The sequence below is a fragment of the Branchiostoma floridae genome, chromosome 10, assembly GCF_000003815.2.
Source record: "Branchiostoma floridae strain S238N-H82 chromosome 10, Bfl_VNyyK, whole genome shotgun sequence".
Taxonomy (NCBI): Eukaryota; Metazoa; Chordata; class Leptocardii; order Amphioxiformes; family Branchiostomatidae; genus Branchiostoma; species Branchiostoma floridae.
In genome coordinates, this window is record NC_049988.1 from 12,551,969 (window position 1) to 12,572,521 (window position 20,553).

At 38.9% G+C, this 20,553-nt stretch overlaps 2 protein-coding genes across 2 annotated transcripts; one reads left to right on the forward strand and one right to left on the reverse strand.

The window, feature by feature from the left end:
• Positions 1-1,127: 1,127 nt before the first annotated feature.
• LOC118424160 (reticulophagy regulator 3-like) lies at positions 1,128-10,325 on the reverse strand. Its single transcript, XM_035832693.1, has 8 exons — positions 10,063-10,325; positions 9,832-9,938; positions 9,167-9,194; positions 5,113-5,239; positions 4,534-4,618; positions 3,854-3,988; positions 3,106-3,342; positions 1,128-2,833 (listed from the first exon to the last, which is right to left on the reverse strand). The coding sequence occupies exons 1-8, from the start codon at positions 10,275-10,277 to the stop codon at positions 2,208-2,210; spliced, it is 1,560 nt and encodes a 519-aa protein (XP_035688586.1). The 5' UTR covers positions 10,278-10,325; the 3' UTR covers positions 1,128-2,207.
• Positions 10,326-10,506: 181 nt separating this feature from the next.
• LOC118424248 (tubulin gamma-1 chain) lies at positions 10,507-18,943 on the forward strand. The gene is made up of 13 exons (XM_035832789.1): positions 10,507-10,690; positions 10,864-10,914; positions 11,419-11,480; positions 11,924-12,091; positions 12,448-12,516; positions 12,619-12,698; positions 12,989-13,115; positions 13,395-13,481; positions 13,963-14,112; positions 15,381-15,608; positions 15,911-15,997; positions 16,340-16,531; positions 18,037-18,943. Exons 1-13 carry the CDS (start codon positions 10,642-10,644, stop codon positions 18,055-18,057), a joined length of 1,371 nt encoding a protein of 456 aa, XP_035688682.1. The 5' UTR covers positions 10,507-10,641; the 3' UTR covers positions 18,058-18,943.
• The last annotated feature ends 1,610 nt before the right edge of the window (positions 18,944-20,553 follow it).

Sequence of the window (20,553 nt, forward strand, 5' to 3'; positions counted from 1 at the left end):
AATTGTAAATTGTTGGGTAAAAGGTAACTGCTAATCCAAGACATAAAGAAATAAAGTTTTTCAGCTTGAAAAAAGTACAAAGACACTATTATTGTACAGTAACAGCGCCTGTACCCACACTTTAAGGAGATTATAATATAAAGGCCAATTTGCTACACCAGAAAGTTGGTGAATGGTTTCATTAATGGTGAAAATTTGCTGAGTGGTAATTTTAATTTTTTTTTTTCCCAAAAAATAGGAGCGAGCGAATCCGTGAACCAAGAAATTAAATCAGTGTGGCCTTATAGCTGGTAAAATCAAGAGTGGATGGTTCATGTTCTAGACCTTCACACACAAAATAACATTACACCCAATAAGTCCACTTCAATCCTCAAAATAAAACACAGCATGAAATAAGTTAAGACAATTAACACAGTAAACAAAGGCACAGCAGCAAAGTCTCCCAGGCAAACTTCCCACTCCTTGAAAATGTTGATTCACTGACAGCACACTGGTCTTCTTGATAAATTCTTCCAAAATACATGAATATACATATACCAAGAAATGGGGACTTTGCCAGGAAATAGTTTTTTTTGGGAAGACAAGAATTTCTCAGCTTACGTGCTTCATATTAAATTTATATTCTGTGAACCACTTCAAAACAGAAGTCGAGGACAGAAAGTGTTGCTATAACCAAACATTGAAGCTTACTTACAAAGACATGACTCAAAAACACTGAATCAAAAGTGGACAACATGAAGTACTGGCCATGCAAGCATCGTTGACTATACGTATATCAATTTCCTTTACGTAATTGCAATACAGTTCAATGATTACATTGATGACTACATTGTTACTTCCTTGAAGTAAGACAACTCTATAACTATTATTTATAATTTTTATTTTTAGGTTTAGTGAACCCCCCCCCCCCCTTCATCTACATATACCCCCATCGTGGGGGGAGGAGCTGAGGCTCCCGGGTTAGGGCTACCCGTAACCAAATTGAAAGCAAACATGGTGCTCAAAGTTACCACGGTCAAAAGTCAGTCTATGAAAGTCAAAAAGGCTGCCACATCTCATAGTTTTCCCCGATATCTGATAATCTGGCCTTTCAAACCTTTCATTTCTAGATATCAATTCAAAATGTATATTGAACAATGGTGTGCCAAAAATGTTGACATAGTTTGTAAGAGATCTGTGAACTTTTTGACAACAATGTATACAGGTTACAGGCTTAGTGTTCTCTCTTTCAAAAGGCAACTGGAACAGATTTTCTAACAATCTCAATACAGAATGACTGGCAAAGCAGGAACAAATTCATTTTCTATGTGACGTCATTCATTTTACAAGAGCCCATCTGTATAATGATTTGTTTAGGAAAGCACGGTTAGTTTCAAGGATTGAGAAAGAGCTTTTTAAAAGACAACATTCAACACTGCTTTCAGCTGTCTTTCACGATTACACTAACAGAAGAGCTTGCTACAAGCTCACTTTTCAAACACCAACCAGCAAGCACACATTTACATTTTCTTTTGTGACATTCCACTTTCTTCTCTCCACCATCACTTACTATCATATTCATCTTCCTATACACTGTACAATATATGACATCTATGCCTTTGGTACACACAAATAACTGCTAGCTTAACAGAACATTGAGGAAATGTATCACTGTATTATCTTGTTAAATAATTGGTTTTCTTGAAATGAAAAGTACATGTACTTATATAACTGGAAAGTATAGTTGGTTGGTAAGTATATCAAAATAAAGTTCAAACCTTAATAATAGATCACAATTTGGTAGGTTCAAAGTTTAAACCTTGATACATGTACAAACTACAATACAAACTCGTTATTAGTGAGGTATGCATCTTTTCAAACTGAACCAGCACTTGAAATGATAGGTTTTAAACAGCTATCTTTATTAAAGATGTAACTATCACAATGTAATATTACACCCATACTGGCGATAGGACCAAAAATCATTCGGTGGAAGTCTCCAACCAAAACTCCAATCCTTACTTCCTACCTGGACACTAACAATGAGCACACAAATGTTTCATGAGATCTGACTATTTTTCCTATGATTGCTGAAGTATTAATCAATAATTTTAATTCATATTAACCTTCTCCATGCTGTAAGCAAGCCCATCCTCTGCATTTGCACTGGATACAGCAGCTGCCAGGAGAGAGAAGGTTAAAGAGCACATTTCCTATTGTTTGTTCTGTCAAGCCCTGTTACCTCCACTACTTCCACTCGCATCTTCTGGTGAATTCCCTGCCTGGTCATTATAGCTCTCGAAGTCTTCTTGGTCCAGAAACTCAAAGTCATCTTCTATTTCCGAATCGGAGAACTCTGTCTCTCTCTTGGGGCCTCTGACGTGAGGGCTGAGCTCCCTCACCCTGGGTTGCTGCTGTGCAGTACTGTCCTGTCTGCTTGTGGCGTTCACGCGGCCTCCTGAGGGTTGATCGTCCGTGCTACTAGCGGCTGATGCCAACCAGTTTGTTGCCATGTTTCCCAGGGCTGTCAGCGTTTGCTGCACCACCGTTGTCGCCGCTTCCCTGACAATCTGCGTCCTTGCCATCTCGATCACGTCTGTTTGCGCCTGCCCCTGCCGGTGTCTTTGCCTGGCGGTTGGGCGCGGTGGCTCATCCTCGCCGTCGAAGTGTGTAGGGTCGAACATCATGTGCTCGGCGGGGTAGTCTTCGCTCTCCTGTTCCTCCTGACTGATGTCCTGCATGCCTGGTGGGATCCCCAGGTTCTCATCTTCCTCCGCCAGCATGGAAGGGTCGTTAAAGGACGGGAACTCCGACAGACCCTCCATAAAAGTCCCCTCGTTGTCTGTGTGGTTGTCTGTTGTGGCAAACAAATCCATATTACATACATGCACAGTTAACTTTGATGGTAAGAAATTAGAAACTTTGAGGCTTTTCACTGGATAGTGAGTAACCTTTGAGCCAAACTTGACTTGACTTACTCTAAATTTGAATACACAGTGCTGTAATTGGTGAGTACATTACTTTGAAAGCCAGAGGATAGGTATTTAGACCTCTGCACTATAATGGTCATAAAACATCATTGTTGTATATTTGACCTTGACTTAGATAAAAGGGACAGATCCCCACCTTCAGCTATACTGGGTGTCCCTGCGCGTGAGAACTGTGCCAGTGAGGAAGCTTCATCCTCAGACATCTCGGAGTCCGTGAGCGCACGCGCCAGGGCTGCTGTCGTCTCCGGGTCTCTGGGAATGAACTGTCCAAGTTCCGTGTCTGTTTCACTGTCGTCGGTCTCCGCCGTAGCCGTTGCATGACTGGTTGACTGGCCCACGCCTAGGGACACCCTCTCAGTATGCATCCTCTTTCCTAGTGGGGAAAATTTGTACATTTCAGAAAAACGTGTAGAACTCCACAGGCATTTTCTCTTACCATATTATATATTAAACTAAACTATTTTTACCACATGCGCTAAGTGAAAGTGATATTGATCCAGTTAAGCTCACTGAAGAGCTAATCTTCCACTGGTGGTGACAGAGATGACAGACACTATGATGTGCAAGATTGACATGTTCTTTGTACAGGGAAAATTCCTTCAGCTCTTTTCAACAAGCACGATGAACAGTAGACGATGGTTTTATCTTCCCAAACTAAGGACCGCGATCCTTAGTGTGCATGTTGGATGAGTGACACAGACGAGATCTAGTTACAGAGGTAGACTAATCACTGGACTGTGCAACGTAGCTTTGCATTGATCCAACATGTTGATATGATCTGACAGAGCAAGTATGCTTTGTAACGTAGTTGTAAACCAACCTATTTCAGCTCAGTCTGAAAAGAAAACCTCTGAATTCCTAAAATTTCAAAAGTCTGCACTCACTCTTCTTGCGCCCCGATCGCCCCCGCCGTGTCTTCATGCTGTAGTCCAGCTGCATCATGAGCGGTTCGAAGCGGTTGTAGATCCGCTGGATAACTCGGTGGTACTCAACACAGGGCCACAGCAGCAGGCTCATCACTAAACAGACAGAGGTAACATTCCCTTTGTTATTCATAATGCCATGTTGGTTTGATCCATGAATGACCAATTTTTGACCATTTTGAAAAGGAATAAGTTTTCAACCATACTGAGAATTGTAGCAGCTGTAAAATGAGCAAATTGTAGATTGCAAAAAAAAAATGTCGGAAAACAGATACTAATGTCATAGAATGCCCCTCAAAAAAAGTCAAACCAGAAGATGGGAAAGCAAAAAACTATGACTATTATTTGGTACTCTTTACTCATAATTGTTAAACCAACTTAAATTGCATAAATTGCAAACATTTTTTTGCCATGTTTTGTTTTTATTTGCACATTTCCATCAGTTTGGGGTTCCCAGAGAATGTCATCCATATAATCAAATTAACATGGATACAATGTTATTAAAAGTTGATAAATCAGCATTTATACCAGGAATTTTGGAAATCATTGTTTCCAAAATAAGATAATCATACAAGGTCAGTGTGAACAGTTAACACATTGAAAATGTCCTCCTCATTAAAGATGTAAAAGGTAAGACTGACCGATGATGTAAGCGATCATGACCCCAGGGATGTAGATCCCCACCAGAGCCATGGCACCACATGACACACACACCAGCGCTGTGAACTGGCAGATAAAACATTGTAACGTCAAAGAACAGTAAAGATTACATCACGAGCAGCACTTAATACAGATTATATGCACATGACACAGGGCTTGAAATACCACCTGCACATTACTGCAGGTAAAATTCGAGCTATGCAGGTATTTCTGTTGTCTACCTGCACCTAACCTGCACTGTTCCATGTACTGATAAATGACCTATGATGTATGTATATATATATGTGGATTGTTATTGTGTAGCTGCATTGACTGTCACCACCTATTAAGTTTAAAAGAAAAAATAGCAATGGTTCCTCAACTATTTTAGTATGATCCATACTTCCTAAATTCAGAGTGCAGGTAAAATTTGTCTGGTGCAGGTAATTTTCAACGTTACCTGCAAAAAAAAGGATTTCGAGCCCTGACATGATGATTAGCACAAATGGCCAATATGCCATCTCTCAATAATAGATTTTAAGGTTGCTTCTTCACTGTAATTTCTCCGTTTCCATGGTTACCTTCCCAGGTGAGTTCTTCTTCATCTCCCAGAGTTTCTTGCAGGACCAGGCGAAGGCGACCCAGCCCTCAGCGATGTGGTGAGCCAGTTCTGGAGCGCTCAGGAGTCGGGGATGTACAACAGCCCAGCTGGAATGGGCAAACAAAAACATGCGTAACGTATTGTATTGTGCCTCCTGATGATTGCATTGTACTGTATCTCTATGAGTTTGTAGCCACAGTTGTGTATTAATTTGAGTTTGTTTACTAACAAGTAACTGTTACGTTTAGAAACCCTTCTTTCAGGCGGGGTGCTTGCCTGCTCAAGCATGTTGAGTTGTTGTTTGCTCGTTGCTCAGGTGGGTGATCTATACTCATTTGAGGAAAGGTGTTCTAGAACTGGCAGTTACCGGTGTTGTCTTCAAATAAAACTCCAGTTATGTTCTTGTTTTCTTGAAGTACAGACATGTGTTTCGATCTTCTGTCTCTCCTTATTATTGAAACACATGATTATACATCATCACTATGCTCATCAAAATGTGATGTCTGGCCAAGGAACAGGATATATCACAACCCAGCTGATCAAACTCAAACGAAGAAAACATGTTATACATAACCAGAAGATATAATATGTTTATTGCAAATTCTTGCCTGTGGGCTAATTGCATGTAACACAATATAGAAGGAGGAACCACGTGAAAAAAGGCAAGATTAAAACAGTTATTGTTCCATTGTGCCAACCATATACTCCTATAGTTGCCAGACATTGTATTGCTGTATCCAGGCAATCAGAATTGATAACTAATTGAGTGTAAAAATAAGACTAAGCTTAATTGCCTACAAAAAGATTATTTTACAGGTTGGAATGGCAAGCATTGCCTTTACTAAATATAACAAGTTTAATTACAATGCCTCAAATGTTTAAATCAAGGACAAAAAACTTATTTCAACACGGCTTCAGATCACGTACTAATGAAATACCTAGGCTGTAATTGCTGTACATAGGCGCCTGAGCATTTCACTCCTAGCTCAAGAAATAGGCTTCAAAATTCACCCTAAACCAGGTCTCCATTCAGCACACCTGCAAATCAATAAAATCCATTGATTTTTTGGCAGGCTTTCTAACTACTCAGGAGACTTAGCACACTTTCTCAGCTAACCTGGCGAGACATCTGAGTCACAGGCCGCCATGTTGGGCTTTTAAATGGTTATACCGTGGGACTTGGCTGCAGGAACTTTCACAAGACCGGGGCCACAGGGTGTGCATAAAGAGCAGGGAGAGCGACAACTCAAATCCCAAACATTTACCATTGCTATTGGTGTCATTTGCTAATGTAGTCTCCTGCAAAAGCGTAACATTGGGGATACTTTCTTAAATACCTGAGTCGATATGTTTTCCAGTTATACCTGTTATTAGTCAGGTTACCTGAGAAATTTAAAAAAATACATACATGTATGATGAAGTATGTACATGTAGCTGTGTCTAAAAACATGTTATTTTCTCATTATCTGTACCTATGCTAAACAATGGCATTGTAAAGTAATATTGGAAGACATTATAATGATTATTAAGCCAGTAGAATCAATATGACAGGGCATGCACAAAAAGCTGCTCAATACAACAATACATGACTGGTACACTATTCATTACTTGATTGCATTCAAAATATGTTTTGTAGTGGCCTGTGACCTGTGCAGGTGCAATCTTTCTATTACTTTAATTGTCCGCACTATTAACTCTATTACAACTGTGCACACTGATTACATGTATAAATGAATATGCTACTGTATGGAAACATCACATAGCCTCTTAAACAATAATGACAGTCACTGCACTACTTGCATCAAGTTCCTTGAAATAGATTTTGGACACAGTTCTGTTTTTATAACATTGCAATGGACTATCCTTGGACTTGTTTTTGACCTTATAACAAAAACAACAAGTCACGCTGGGCCAACTTATAAATAATGAATAATAAATATCACGAAAATTCAGTCACAGGTTCTTGAGCTATGCTCATGACCTACATACAGACCCAACTCACACCCTACATTAAGCTGAAAACATAACCAACTGGATGAAGATATTTGGAGAAGCAGCCAGCTTATCTTAATGGACTAAGGCTCTTTTCAAGATCAAGATCTTAGCAGTGTAATCACTTTGGTTAAGCTACAGAATGTTCAGTCTTCTATCTTGTCACTGTATCATCCCTTGCCACAAACAAAAGCGCTGCAACTTTTAGAACAAGATCAACAAAGCTGATAACGTGATCCTTCCGACAGGCATGACCAGGATTCCGACAGTAAAACAAACTGCGAGGGCCTCCATACCTGAAATATTACATGGCCACACGGGGGCATGCATCAATGGGGGAATCAAACAGGAGGTTAAGCTAAAAACAATCACCCAAGTGCCTCAAGGACGAATGTTGTTATATTCAGCAAGCTAGCTGATGCTTCTATGCCCTAGAAATAAGACACATATGCCTTACCGTTTTGCTGTGGCAATATATATATCAATCAAAAATCTTTAGCACATGCCAACAGGAGAAGGTTAGCAAGTAAAGAACTTGTACTACTTGATGAACATTAGAACAATTAGTAAATCAGGACATACAATTCCTGATGTGAAATGTACAAATGTATACCTTTTCACAGTACATGTACTTATCGCAGTCAAAAGGGAAGCAACGTGACTCGGCAACAGGATGAAATGGTAACTGTTTTGCCAAAGTCATATGTTGGGTCAAATATAGCTGTTATCTGTTATTTGTTATTGGAGAGAAACAAGTGTGACCATCACACGTCACTGAATGATGTCATCAATGACACATCATGTCAAGGACAAACAAATTATCTTTAACCACGAAAACTCATTTTATCAAGCTAACAAGTATGAAAAGATAATGACTCTAAATTACCCAACCAGACCTGTCTTATAGTTATACCAAATTGTTGACATACCTTACCTGGGTATACAGTTTACCAACCAGGCCAGCAAGTGTAGCTAAAATATAATTATATAAAACAGCCTTGAAGATTGTTTCTAGATCTAGTGTTGACCTAACTTAATATTAATCTAAATATGCAAGACGGAAAGAACACAATAGATTAATATATCAAATTAAATAAATACATTGAATGGGACTTTATTTTTATATGATGGGTGATGATCCTTAAATTTTAGCCTGTAGCTCTAGCATTCTACTAACACGTCAGCAGACACTCACATACAGCCTGAGCTATTAGAGGACATCCTCATTTGACAACTGACTATGACTCATAGCATCAATTCTAAAATGTGACTTGGCCAAATGCCCTGTGGCCACGTCAATGATATTGCTGAAAATAACAGAACCCCGATGTCAAAATCTACATTGAAAATCTGTCCTAAATCTCCACAAGTTGTTAGCACTCCAGGTATAGTCACATATTTTCAGCTTGTCCACATGGTCATATGGTTAGAGACATAGAGCATTAAATAGATCCCCCCAAACAAATTGATTCGCTCAGTAATGTTTCATCATCATGGTTGAGTTACCAAAAGGCACTACAGGGTAATAACCTCAATTCCCCTGGGACATTACTAAAAGCCGTAGGACAACATCTTTAAAATTAAAACTGTTTAAACACTTTCATTGCACAAGAGACTCTCAAATTTTCATGCAATTACAATACGATAAACATGAAACTCTAGTACCCAATGAATGGTATTTTGCAGGGCCTCATCGGGTCAATGTATGTATGACAAGTGATAGGCAAACACAGTTGGGCAGTGATGTCATTCTTTGTCACGCGTTGCCACACTTCAAAACACACGTCAGCTATAACAGCACACACTGTATACATGTACAGTAACACCAATGTCCAACACGGCCTTGAAACTTATGTAATCCAACACAGACAGGCTTCAAAGTGCAAACACTATTAGATAACAAAAGAAATCATATACAAATCGTTAAGAAAACTCAGGAATTATTAAATGTAAACCATGTTGCCAGGTGTTTTTGACTTTTCATTGAAAAAATCTTTCATGATGTGTTTGAAACAGAAAAGGCAATAAAATGCACTGTTTACCTGTCTTGGTCTTCCTCCGGATTTTCCACTGCAACAGACAAAAACAATTAATTAGGTCACAGTAGATTTACTGTGACAGCAATTATAGCCATATTTGGATGGGAGGCATGATTACCATTGTATTGATATAACAGTAAACAATACACCAACCAGCTGCAGTTGGCATCAACAACTAGATGCATCCCAACATATTTTTTTGCATCAACAAATCATCGCAATTGAAGGTAAATACTCAAAACAAGTAACTCAACGTCACATTATATTATGTAAACAACTTACAGACCATGCAGCTGTAAACAGCAATGGTGTAAACAGAATATTTTCAACTGGAATCAAATGTTACATAGAAATACACATGCCTGACATCTAACAACTACCATAACTACGTATTCAAATTTCCGCTTGGTGACATGTGTATGTTAGGTTTATCATAATTTGCAATTAGATATGATTTGGGGAGGATCCAATGTCGGAAGGACATGATGAAACAAAGAAATGTTTCGCTGCCTTTTTTGTAGGTCAACAGCTGAGGAAACCAAAGGATGTTCTCTGCGTATATGTCCATGGAAGCTCGGGGCACCAGACACACGAGGATTCCACAGATTCCTTAGGGGAATGACGGTTTGATGTCTGGCGTGTAAAATCAATGTGTGAGATTCTCTCACCGCGGATGGTGGGCCAGATCCTATTCCTCCAGATCTCTGCACACACCGCCACCATTGCACACATTGCCAGCAGGAAAAAGAACCGGTAATTCGTCGAAGTAGCGAGCCTAGAGAAGACAAAACATAATACCTTACTATACAGCATTTCTAGAAATCCCATAGTACAATTTGAAAGGATGACAGCTGTCAGAATACTAGGTGTTTTGAAATAAACAAAAGCAAGTAACTCACCAAAACGCGCCATTCACCAGGAACATCAAGACAGCGGAATGGGTGGGTTTCTCCCACACCAAAACGCGTTGAAAATACAGAAATCCCGTCTCAAAAGGGTTCAGTATTTTCGTAAGGATCCTCTCCTTCCTTGCGATGGCTTCTGCATACTCAGGGTCGTCTGTCTCGCCCTGTTGAGGGCGTTGATCGGAAGGTTCCGAGTCCGAGTTCGCCATCTTCCTGTCCTGCCTTTGCAACTCTGTTTTTGTTTTGTTGTGACGTAATCCGAAAAAGCCGACACCACACCCAGCATGCAACCTGATGAACTTTCACCTCATAAACAAATATTCTTCTTTTATCGAACGAAATTGTAAATCTATGAGAACTGTATAAAACCTTTTATACTATTGTAAGGTTATATTCTTAATTACATTTGAGGAGGAAAATAAATAAATTATAATTTCTGACCACATCACACAGGTCACGTGATACTTCCACAGTCCAAAATTTTGCCGCCATTTTTTCCTAGAACGGTCTTGGGGTTTTCTTCTCCTGTTTGAGTCAACTTTTCAGCATACAGGAAGCTTTTAAACAGTGACAATGCCGCGGGAGATAATAACGTTACAGTTGGGACAATGTGGGAACCAAAGTAAGTGTTCTTCATGTAACAAATATGTCCACATTTCGGACGATATGTTTTCAAAGATGGGGAGGGGCGGTCACTGTTTTGTTATGATTTCTAATGGTGCGTTATGAAATTTATAACTCACATTATGTAGGTTCTTAGTGAAAATACAATGTCTTCTGTTTCTTTCCATACAGTTGGAATGGAGTTCTGGAAGCAACTCTGTATGGAACATGGAATAAGTCCAGGTAAGGCTAAAGTCATTTTGTAGACTGTAACTGCTTACTAGTAGAGTGTTACATTTTTCCAGGTGAAAAAAAATTATATCAAAGCCAGAAATAATTTATACTTGATCTTAGTTAGTTGTAAGCAGACATGCATATTTCTGCATCAGGAAGACCGTAACCTTCTAGACGAGTTCAGATCCATTTAACTGAAAATGCAGAAGTTGCCTTTCACGGTAGTTTTATGTTAAAACCACTGCGAACATTTTTCAAATTATGGCAGTAAGAGACTACAGTGCATGGTGCTAAGTTGCAAACTTAAAATCATTGTGAAAAGTCATTTTACCGCTACTGCGAAATTAAATCCCCGTGAACTTAAATGCATTTACAATAATTTAAAATCATTAGCCATGCCCTTGTGTTTGTTACAAGTACGACCAGTAAACCAGTGTGATTATTGTTAAGAAATTATTAGGACTCAATTCTGTGATGTGAAAGTTTACATCACAATGTTTTCTTGTTAACCAGAGGGAATTCTTGAAGATTACGCAACTGAGGGAACAGACAGAAAAGATGTGTTCTTTTACCAGGTATGAATTTTTAAGTGATATTACATATTTGGCTTTACATATACTGCTCCATACCAGTGTGTGCTGCTGATATTGTAAAGCCAGTGTCAAATCAAACAGATGTTCAGTTGTTCAGTGATAAGATATTGAAGGTTATCCTTCAGAAAAAAAGTATGTTGACTTACCTACAGATTCTAAGATAATATGTATTTAAAGTTAGATATAAATGAATGAATAAATGATTTTTAATTTTATTGCTCCACAATCACACAAGGTACAATATATGGCAACCAATAACAACTAGCTAAATAGACGACAGTTCTACAAGGCTACATAGATATACGATACCATATACTATGATATAGTCAAAGTCTGACTACATGAAGGCAGAGTTACAGCTACACAACACATGCCATGTAGATAGTATTGTCTGATTTACTCACAATTGTCATATGTTTAACTAGGCTGATGACGAACATTACATCCCCCGGTCGGTGCTGTTGGATCTGGAGCCTCGAGTCATCAACACCATCCTGAACTCCCCCTACGCTAACCTCTACAACCCTGAAAACATCTACATGTCCACACACGGGGGAGGGGCAGGCAACAACTGGGCCAGTGGGTATGCACAGGTAGGGTGCTGGTCCTAAGAATTAGCATATATTTTAGTTCTATGCAACAAGTGATTCATTCTTGATTTACTAATTCTGTAATCATTAGTATTGCGTTCCTCAGTTGTATTGGCATACCATTGCTTTGGCAGTGATAATGTTAGTTGTATCAACATTGTATGTTCAGACAGGTTTAACATTATCAATTGATGCATGTCGATTAAAGCTGTCAACAAGTTAAACAATGCAATTATCAAGTCCTCCCACTGGTATATGTTTTGAGCAGTGATTGATAATATACTGCTAGATCACTTACATTTGCACTTAAGTTTAGCATATAATCATGTAATCATATTCTGTTGGACACTATTTTCCAGGGTGAGAAAGTACAGGAAGAAGTATTTGACATAATCGACAGAGAAGCTGATGGAAGTGATAGTCTAGAGGTGAGGATGCAAACTATCTTGCCATATATTGGTATCTCTGTCTTCATTCCTCCACATGACTAGGATGGAAACAAACTTAATGGTTGATTGTTTGTCTTTCAGGGTTTTGTAGTCTGCCACTCCATTGCAGGAGGTACTGGTTCTGGCATGGGGTCTTACATGATAGAGAAACTTAATGACAGGTAATCTCCCAATAAGTATGAGTTTGATTTGATCATTTTATTCATGTGGAGCTTTAAAAACTTTGATGTGAAAATAAGGCATGCTATGCTTTTTTAGGGTGAAATTATGGTCAGAGTCACACTAGGTAAAGGTGAAGACTGTTGCCATCTGTTGACTTGCAGAGGTGGTGGAATTTCTACCTGATTCTGCCATTAAGAGTAAGATGTGCATGCTGAAAGTATGAGGGCACAATGCCCCAGTTGACATGGTCAGAAAACCCTCTAATGCCTTAAGCCTTTTTAACTTTTAGATTTCCCAAGAAGTTGATCCAGACCTACTCAGTGTTTCCCAACCAGGATGAGATCAGTGATGTGGTGGTTCAGCCGTACAACTCCCTCCTCACACTCAAGAGACTCACACAAAATGCTGACTGTGTGGTAAGCAATAACACTCACTGTGGTTATAGAAGTAGAAGTATTAGTATTAGTATTAAAAAAAAATAAGGTGATAGTCACCTGTGATGTTATGTCAATCCTTCAGGGATGTGGTAAAACTAAATAGATGAATACTGTCCACATTTGAAACTGAATTTATTATACTCTTTGTTATAGAACTCTGTGAGTGGTAATTGGTAATTTTAAAGTGCACATTTACATATTTCAATGTACAGTACATGAGAAGATCTAGAATTCATGACAGCCTTATTGTGCCTACAGGTGGTGCTGGACAATACAGCCCTGAACAGGATTGCAGTAGACAGACTTCACATCCAGAACCCTTCCTTCTCTCAGATCAACTCTTTGGTAAGAAGGCTTCAGCTTATTTCCTATCATTTGCTTTGAGAATTTTGAATTGTATTTCTCGTATGCAGGAGCAGTGCTCGAAATACCTACTTGCACACTTGCAATGCCTGGCGCAACTTAATTTTAAGCGCAACCTGAAATTTTGCAACTGGAACACTGCTTTTCCTCCACCTACGTGCATGAGCTTATGTATTTATTTCTTGATAAGATGAAACATAAGTAGTTACATGTAACTGGAAAAAAAGATAGTAGCTGATTTGAAGAAAGTAATAATTTGGAAGTGGGGCAACATGAAATGTTGATGGTGCAACCTAGCTTTTGACTCAGGTTGCCGCCTGTATATAGTATTTTGAGCGCTGTGTAGCTGATAGTATTTGTTTTGATAAATAAGTACTAATAATATTCCCTAAACAAATTAGTTGTTTGATGAAAAACCTGCTGGTAGTAAGAGTTTTTTTGTGTGTTGACATGTTGTACACAGGTGTCTACCATCATGTCCACCAGTACCACCACCCTGAGATACCCAGGCTACATGAACAACGATCTTATCGGCCTCATCGCCTCCCTCATCCCCACACCACGTCTACACTTCCTCATGACAGGCTACACTCCACTCACCACGGACCAGAAGGTGAGCATTGCAGGATGATTTCAATGTTAATGTTATATGTCAGGTGTCAATGTTATCTTGTCTGTACAGATTTCTAGCCTAATTATGCTTAGAAACTAGAAAGGCACATTTTTTGAAAAAAATGCAGGATGTGGGTTTTTAACCACACAACCCAGTGCAGGAAAAGAAGCAACAAGAAAGGCAACATTTTCGCAAAAATGCAGCAAAAAGAAAAAAAAATTAAAAAACATTGTCTGTCCACAGATTCGATCCCGGAGCGTTGGTTTACCACGCGTGAATAATCCCATTGAGCCAGTGCTACAACATGTTACGAGCGCACGTTTTAACAGGTATAGAAATGTATTGCGTTGCTTGAAAAAACCCGCGAGCTTCCGCTGGCTATTTTTCTCGTTTATAATTGAAGGTATTTCACTAAAACTTGGACAGAATACTAGAATATTTTTTTGTGGGGCATTTTTATGTTGTTATTTAGCCGATTAGATGCTCTGAACTTGCTGCATTTTCAACGTTTTTCGGCCCCGTAACCGGTTCTACCCAACGTCCAATACGTACTTTTTGTGATACTGCGCTGCCGAGTGCCATTTTGTGACCTGTGCGTTGATAGGTTTACCCCTGACGTATCCACCAGACAGTCAGAATGTTAGCCAATCAAAAAGCTGGAAACGTGGACTGCATGCTACAGGTTCCATTTTTTCTGAGTTTTGATTGGTCGGGTGGAATATCTGTAGAGAATACTAAATGTGTGGCTTCGCCCACATAACAATATCCTGACTCCCGGGGTTCAAACCTGCGCCGATCCAGGGCTGCCAGATCACATTTACCTAGACACTAAGTCGTTCACATGGTCAGTTTAGCAGTCCTTGAACCTCACTGTTACACTGGCCACAAAACAACTGTTTCATGTTTTTGTCATGCACTACTGAATGTTTTCCTAACAGCGTCTTCCCATTTATTCAAATATGCTGAATGATGCATTGCTTTAAACAGGATGTCCTCATACATGTTGGCCAAATTCCCGTCATAGTAACAGTAACATTTGTTATCTTGGCTCTTGAAAGGAGTAATACTATTTGAATTTTATCTGAGCAGTCTGATTCAAAGTTCCCTGGCCATGTAAAGCATCCCTTAGCCCTTTTGTTTGAAATTTGTACCTACAGTATGCGATATACTTAAACACAGTACCACCCTTTAAAGTTTGATAATGGCTGTCCAGCAAGTGATTGTTTTTGCAATACAACTGTTTGGTCTACAACTGCTTTCCATTTCAGGCTGCCAGTGTGAGAAAGACGACTGTGCTCGACGTGATGCGGCGCTTGCTACAGCCCAAGAACATGATGGTGTCGACGGACCGTATCCGTCACATCAACCACTGCTTCATCTCCATCCTGAACATCATCCAGGGGGAGGTGGACCCCACACAGGTGCACAAGAGTCTGCAGCGCATCCGCGAGAGGAAGCTCGCTCAGTTCATCCCCTGGGGACCAGCCAGCATACAGGTAGGTGGAAATGGACATTCCAAGGACAATTGTTAATTTGGAAAGGCACCAGGAGAAAACCGTTTTTTTCTTCTTGGACTTGTCCCAAAAAATTGGACCTGATAAAAATCGGATTTTGGACTGATTAGAAAATGTACAGATTGTATTATACTGGTCCAATATAATAAGAAGGAGAGCAAAGTAGAGTAGAGTTTATAGTTAATTTCTACCAAATTTCCAAACCAAAAAGTCTGGAGGGTGCAGTTTCATTTCAGTTACAATGCGAGGTGCAACTCACATGCTGTTCTGCTTGTCTCCACTAGGTGGCGCTGTCCAGAAAGTCTCCCTATGTCCAGTCTGCACACAGAGTCAGTGGGCTCATGCTGGCCAACCACACCAGCATCTCATCAGTAAGTTGTTATCTTACTACAGATCTTGACAGGTCTTGAGCTTAAAACCTGTTTCTCAAAGGGATTGGCTAGCCTACAATGTTTAAGGACCCTGGAAAAAAATCCTGAATTGAAGTCTATTTACATATACTAGTAGCTTCTCTTCTATGCCAAGGTCATAATTATACTGAATACAATGCAATAAAAAGTAGCTACTCAAGAAGCGACTGACCATTTCCAAAAACATATCCAGTTGATTCAGTAACTGCACAAACTAACAGATAAAGTAACCAAGAACAAAACGCATGCATGGGTTAACTGAACTTGTGGTGTTTACCTGTTTGTATTGTCTGCCTTCCTTAGTTGTTTGAGAGATGTCTGAAGCAGTACGACAAGTTGCGGAAGCGCGAGGCCTTCCTGGAACAGTTCCGCAAGGAGAATGTGTTCAAGGACAACCTGGACGAGCTGGACAACTCCCGGGAGGTTGTCCAAAAGCTGGTGGACGAGTACCACGCTGCAACCAGACCTGACTACATCTCCTGGGGTGCTCAGGAGGTGGGCAGATTTTGCTTGGAGTCTTTTGACTAAGATCTATGATGCCTACCTTGATTTCATCACCAAGCTTAGGCCAAACCAATTTGAATTTGTTGGTTCTTTTTTTTAAAAAGAAGATATGCTTAAATGGTAAAACATAATAAAAACAAAGCCCGCGGACCAAGTTTATGCCTTGGTGCACTCAGTCATATTTAAGTTTTCCTCCCTGCTGGTTGCTTTTATGATGTCAGAGTACTAAATTTTCACTTTGAAAAAATCTGATAACCAACAGATTAAATTGGTGTGGCCTTAATTAGGCAGGGATCGAAATACTTTTTTTTTTGCTACATGCAAAATTGCAAGTTGGCAAAAATTTTACGTGCAATTTGAAAAATTTACATGCAAAATACAACTAGGCGGCGATGGCGACGAGTTTCGCTAGCTTGAATCGGTGAATTTTGATTACATCTAGTAAAGTTACCGGAGAAAGTTACTGGCAAAAACAAGAAAGGATAAAGACACACATCCATTTGTCTTTTCGTCTAAGAGTAGGGGGTCTAATTCCTCAGTATTTTTCCAATAGGCCAGGTATTTTCAACATGCAAGATTGCAAGTTCAGAATAATTTTACATGCAATAAAACAGCACATGATCCTTTTTAGAAATAAGTTTATTTACTTTGAATATTTTGGATTTCCTGCTTGTAGTAGATTTCTCCCATTCTCTGTCCTTCTTATTCCACAGTAACTATTTTGTAATATCCTTCCAATATTCTGATCTCTTGACGATTCACTTTTTACATTCAGTTGCATTTCTCTTTTCCTTTCTTTCCATTCATGACTTTTTCCTACCTTGTTACTTAGAGGGCATATACAGCTTGTTTAGGTTCCAGATCCACAAGTACTGACAACTTTATGGCAGTGATAAAAGCAGACCCGGTTAGTTTAAAAAGAAGACAAGTTTCTTTTATATTTATCTCATTTGTCTCTTTTCTGTCGCTCATTCTCTTCTTAACGTTTCTAATCTGTTTTTTTTATCCTTGACTCTTTTTTTTTTCATTGTATACTTTTGACAATGATTTCATTTGAGGTACACAGTTCTAGCTCAGGGCTTGAAATATTTTTTTCTGCATACCTGCACTGGTGCAGGTAACATTGAAAATTACCTGCACCACTCTGAATATAGGAAGTATGGATCATACTAAAATTGTTCAGGAGGTATTGCTATTTTTTCTTTCATACTTTATAGGTGGTACCAGCCAAAGCAGCTAATAACAATCCATATACTCCTATATTATAGGACATTTAGGTATAATTAAACCAAATACATGGAACAGTGCAGGTAAAGTGCAGGTAGACACCAGAAATACCTGCACAGCTCCAATTCTACCTGCACTAACTTGTATATGCAGGTGGTATTTCGAGCCCTGTAGCTGTAGCATTTCCTACTTCTTCCTACTTAGTACTCAACATAAAATAGTTGATAATACCTACATGTATTAATTCGTTTTCCTATTGTCCAATACAGGCAGCTGAGGGAAGATCATAAGAAGACTACTGGACTATCCATTCTTGAGAGGTGGGGGCTTCTTAAAAAGAAAGCTTGAAAGTTCAAGTTGAAAGCAACAAGGAAGTTGTAAAGTTTTTGTTTTGTTCTTCCTGATTGTGTACATATATTTTGACAAAAGTCATAAAAATATTGAAAGTATCTTTCGCGTCACCAGCATTGTGTGTAAGTACAACTTGAAAAAGAAGATATTTTTTCTTGATACAATATGTAAGTTTATTTCTTATTCTACATTCTTAAATGACTCATTTTTTGAAACAGAGCTTCCTTTGCAAAACTTCCTTGAAGAAAGGAAAGTGTGACAAACTTACACATGAATAAAATTTTTTCTTGAAAACATCTGTGCTTTGTAACCAAATATATATTCACATTTGCAAATATTTAAGAGTGAAAAAGACTTGAATTGTGAAGATTGCAGGCTTCCTATTACTAGTAAGTAAAAATTAATGTGACATTCTCTGTGTATACATTTCTCTTGACCATATAGTCAATCTCTAAAGTCAATCGGTACCACATTGAGCATGGGATCTTGAATTGTTGAAAATCTATAAAAGGAAAAAACAGCCCTCAAACTGAGTAGAAGTTAAGTGCCAACCATGTCTTAATGATGAAAAACAACAATTTTACAATACTGAAATGCAGTACATTTATTTCAATAGCAACCAACAAGGCATGTGTACATGTATCCAGACATTGTAGGGCCAGATATGCATGTTGTAATGGATATGGTGTATCTGCACAATTTTATACTGTTTGTATGCTACATATAGTCATTTTCTTGATTGATAAAGGCACATAACATTCACATGTAGCTGTCAACATTAAACATCTAAAATAAATGGCTTGCATCTGCCAATACTCTTGGATATGTAATGTTCTCTACACATTCTTTATCATACTATTAATAATAACGATCCTTTAAATTTGACATCACATCAGATATCTCTTCACATAACCTCCTTAGTCCATGGATACTCAGTCCCTGTTTTTCAAAATACGGGTCTTCATTTGGTACTTATCTCTCTAACACACTTGTTGTCTCTCCTTGACAGAGATTAACTTGCTATATAATTAACTGAAGGTTTTGTAGTAAAAAAAAGTCAGCAGTAGCTACTATTCCAGTAACAATCGATGTACATTTTTGTACATATACCTATCTCATTTCGTATTTCATAGCTTACCCATCCAAAATGACAGCCTCAGAAGCAACTCGTACACTTCACCTATGTGTACCACCCTACATGTATCTACAGATGGCAGAAATCCATAATGTAGTATTGATATTTACAGTTACAGATTGGGTCCACACAAATAGCTATTGACAATCTAGGAAAGACTATCTGATGAGAAAATGAAATTATAAAATTTTCACCATGAGTTAAAAAAACAAATTGGCGAAGTCGGAACACTTCCCTTTTTCTGATTCATCCCTTAATAACCTTTTCACGTGATCTGTCATTCTTCACAGTAACATTCCCCAGTGGCGCTTTTAATCACCAAAGCAGCTCAATAAAAACAAGACAGGCACTTAGATTTATACCAACACTAATTTTCCATGTCACGTAATAGTACAAGCTCAGTCTCGTCTCAGGAGTTTATGTAGCGTGTGGGTTAGACCATTAACTTGAAGCCAGTAAATTCAACACTGACGTATACAATGTAGTAAGCTGTCCATGCATTATAGATGTGGTAGCACACGTATGTGCTATCAATCATTGTACCCCCACTTATCAATTGGTTACATTGATAACATTTCTGTAACCTGACAAGACATCGCTTTTTATCAATTGAAGTTACATGTGAACCAATGAATCATATATGTAACATAGGACAGTCCAAGTATACATGTACAAATGTAACATTTGGAAAAGACATGTACACAATGCAGTTACTAGTAGTACATATTGCTATTACATGTGTACGAAAATACATGAAAAGAAAGGCCTAAGAGTACAGAACATCAACTTTGATTTACATGCCATGTTAAGAGCACAGAATGGCCATTGTAGTGCAAACATCTACTAGATGTGCATCTTTGTAGATGGAAAGGACAAGCAAAGTTGACAACCAGCCTATTACTAGAATCCCAGATGGAACACCTTTCCTCTGCAGGGCTGTAATTCACATTCATGAGCAGAAAGGAAGCAGCTACTTTTCCCCCGGAGCAATTCACATCTATCACATTCTTCCTGTGCGTCACAAACCGTCCATCGGGGTTGGGGGATTTAGTCCCAGCTTGCCGACCACCTATGGCATTAACTGAGCCATTCTGACCCTTTCCTTCCCCTCCACTACCCCTAATGGTTGCAGAAGTCTCTACTGATACACTGCATCTTTATTCAGAGAAGTCTGCACAGTTTGACCTGTGTGGAAAGGTGTGGTAAAGTATCATCAATCTCCTAGTAGAAATGCTGTCCAACCCACGCTTTCATGCATACACAGAATTTTAAATGGACACTTCTGAATCAAATTGTAGGC

Coding starts and splice junctions, on each gene's coding strand:
- LOC118424160 (XM_035832693.1), bottom strand. CDS start 10,277: ATGGCGAACTCGGACTCGGAACCTTCCGATCAACGCCCTCAACAGGGC. Junction 3,989..4,533: donor CATGATCGCTTACATCATCG/GTCAGTCTTACC, acceptor CTGTCTGTTTAG/TGATGAGCCTGCTGCTGTGG. Junction 3,343..3,853: donor GCGATCGGGGCGCAAGAAGA/GTGAGTGCAGAC, acceptor TTTCCCCACTAG/GAAAGAGGATGCATACTGAG.
- LOC118424248 (XM_035832789.1), top strand. CDS start 10,642: ATGCCGCGGGAGATAATAACGTTACAGTTGGGACAATGTGGGAACCAA. Junction 12,517..12,618: donor ATGGAAGTGATAGTCTAGAG/GTGAGGATGCAA, acceptor TTTGTCTTTCAG/GGTTTTGTAGTCTGCCACTC. Junction 12,699..12,988: donor ATAGAGAAACTTAATGACAG/GTAATCTCCCAA, acceptor TTTAACTTTTAG/ATTTCCCAAGAAGTTGATCC.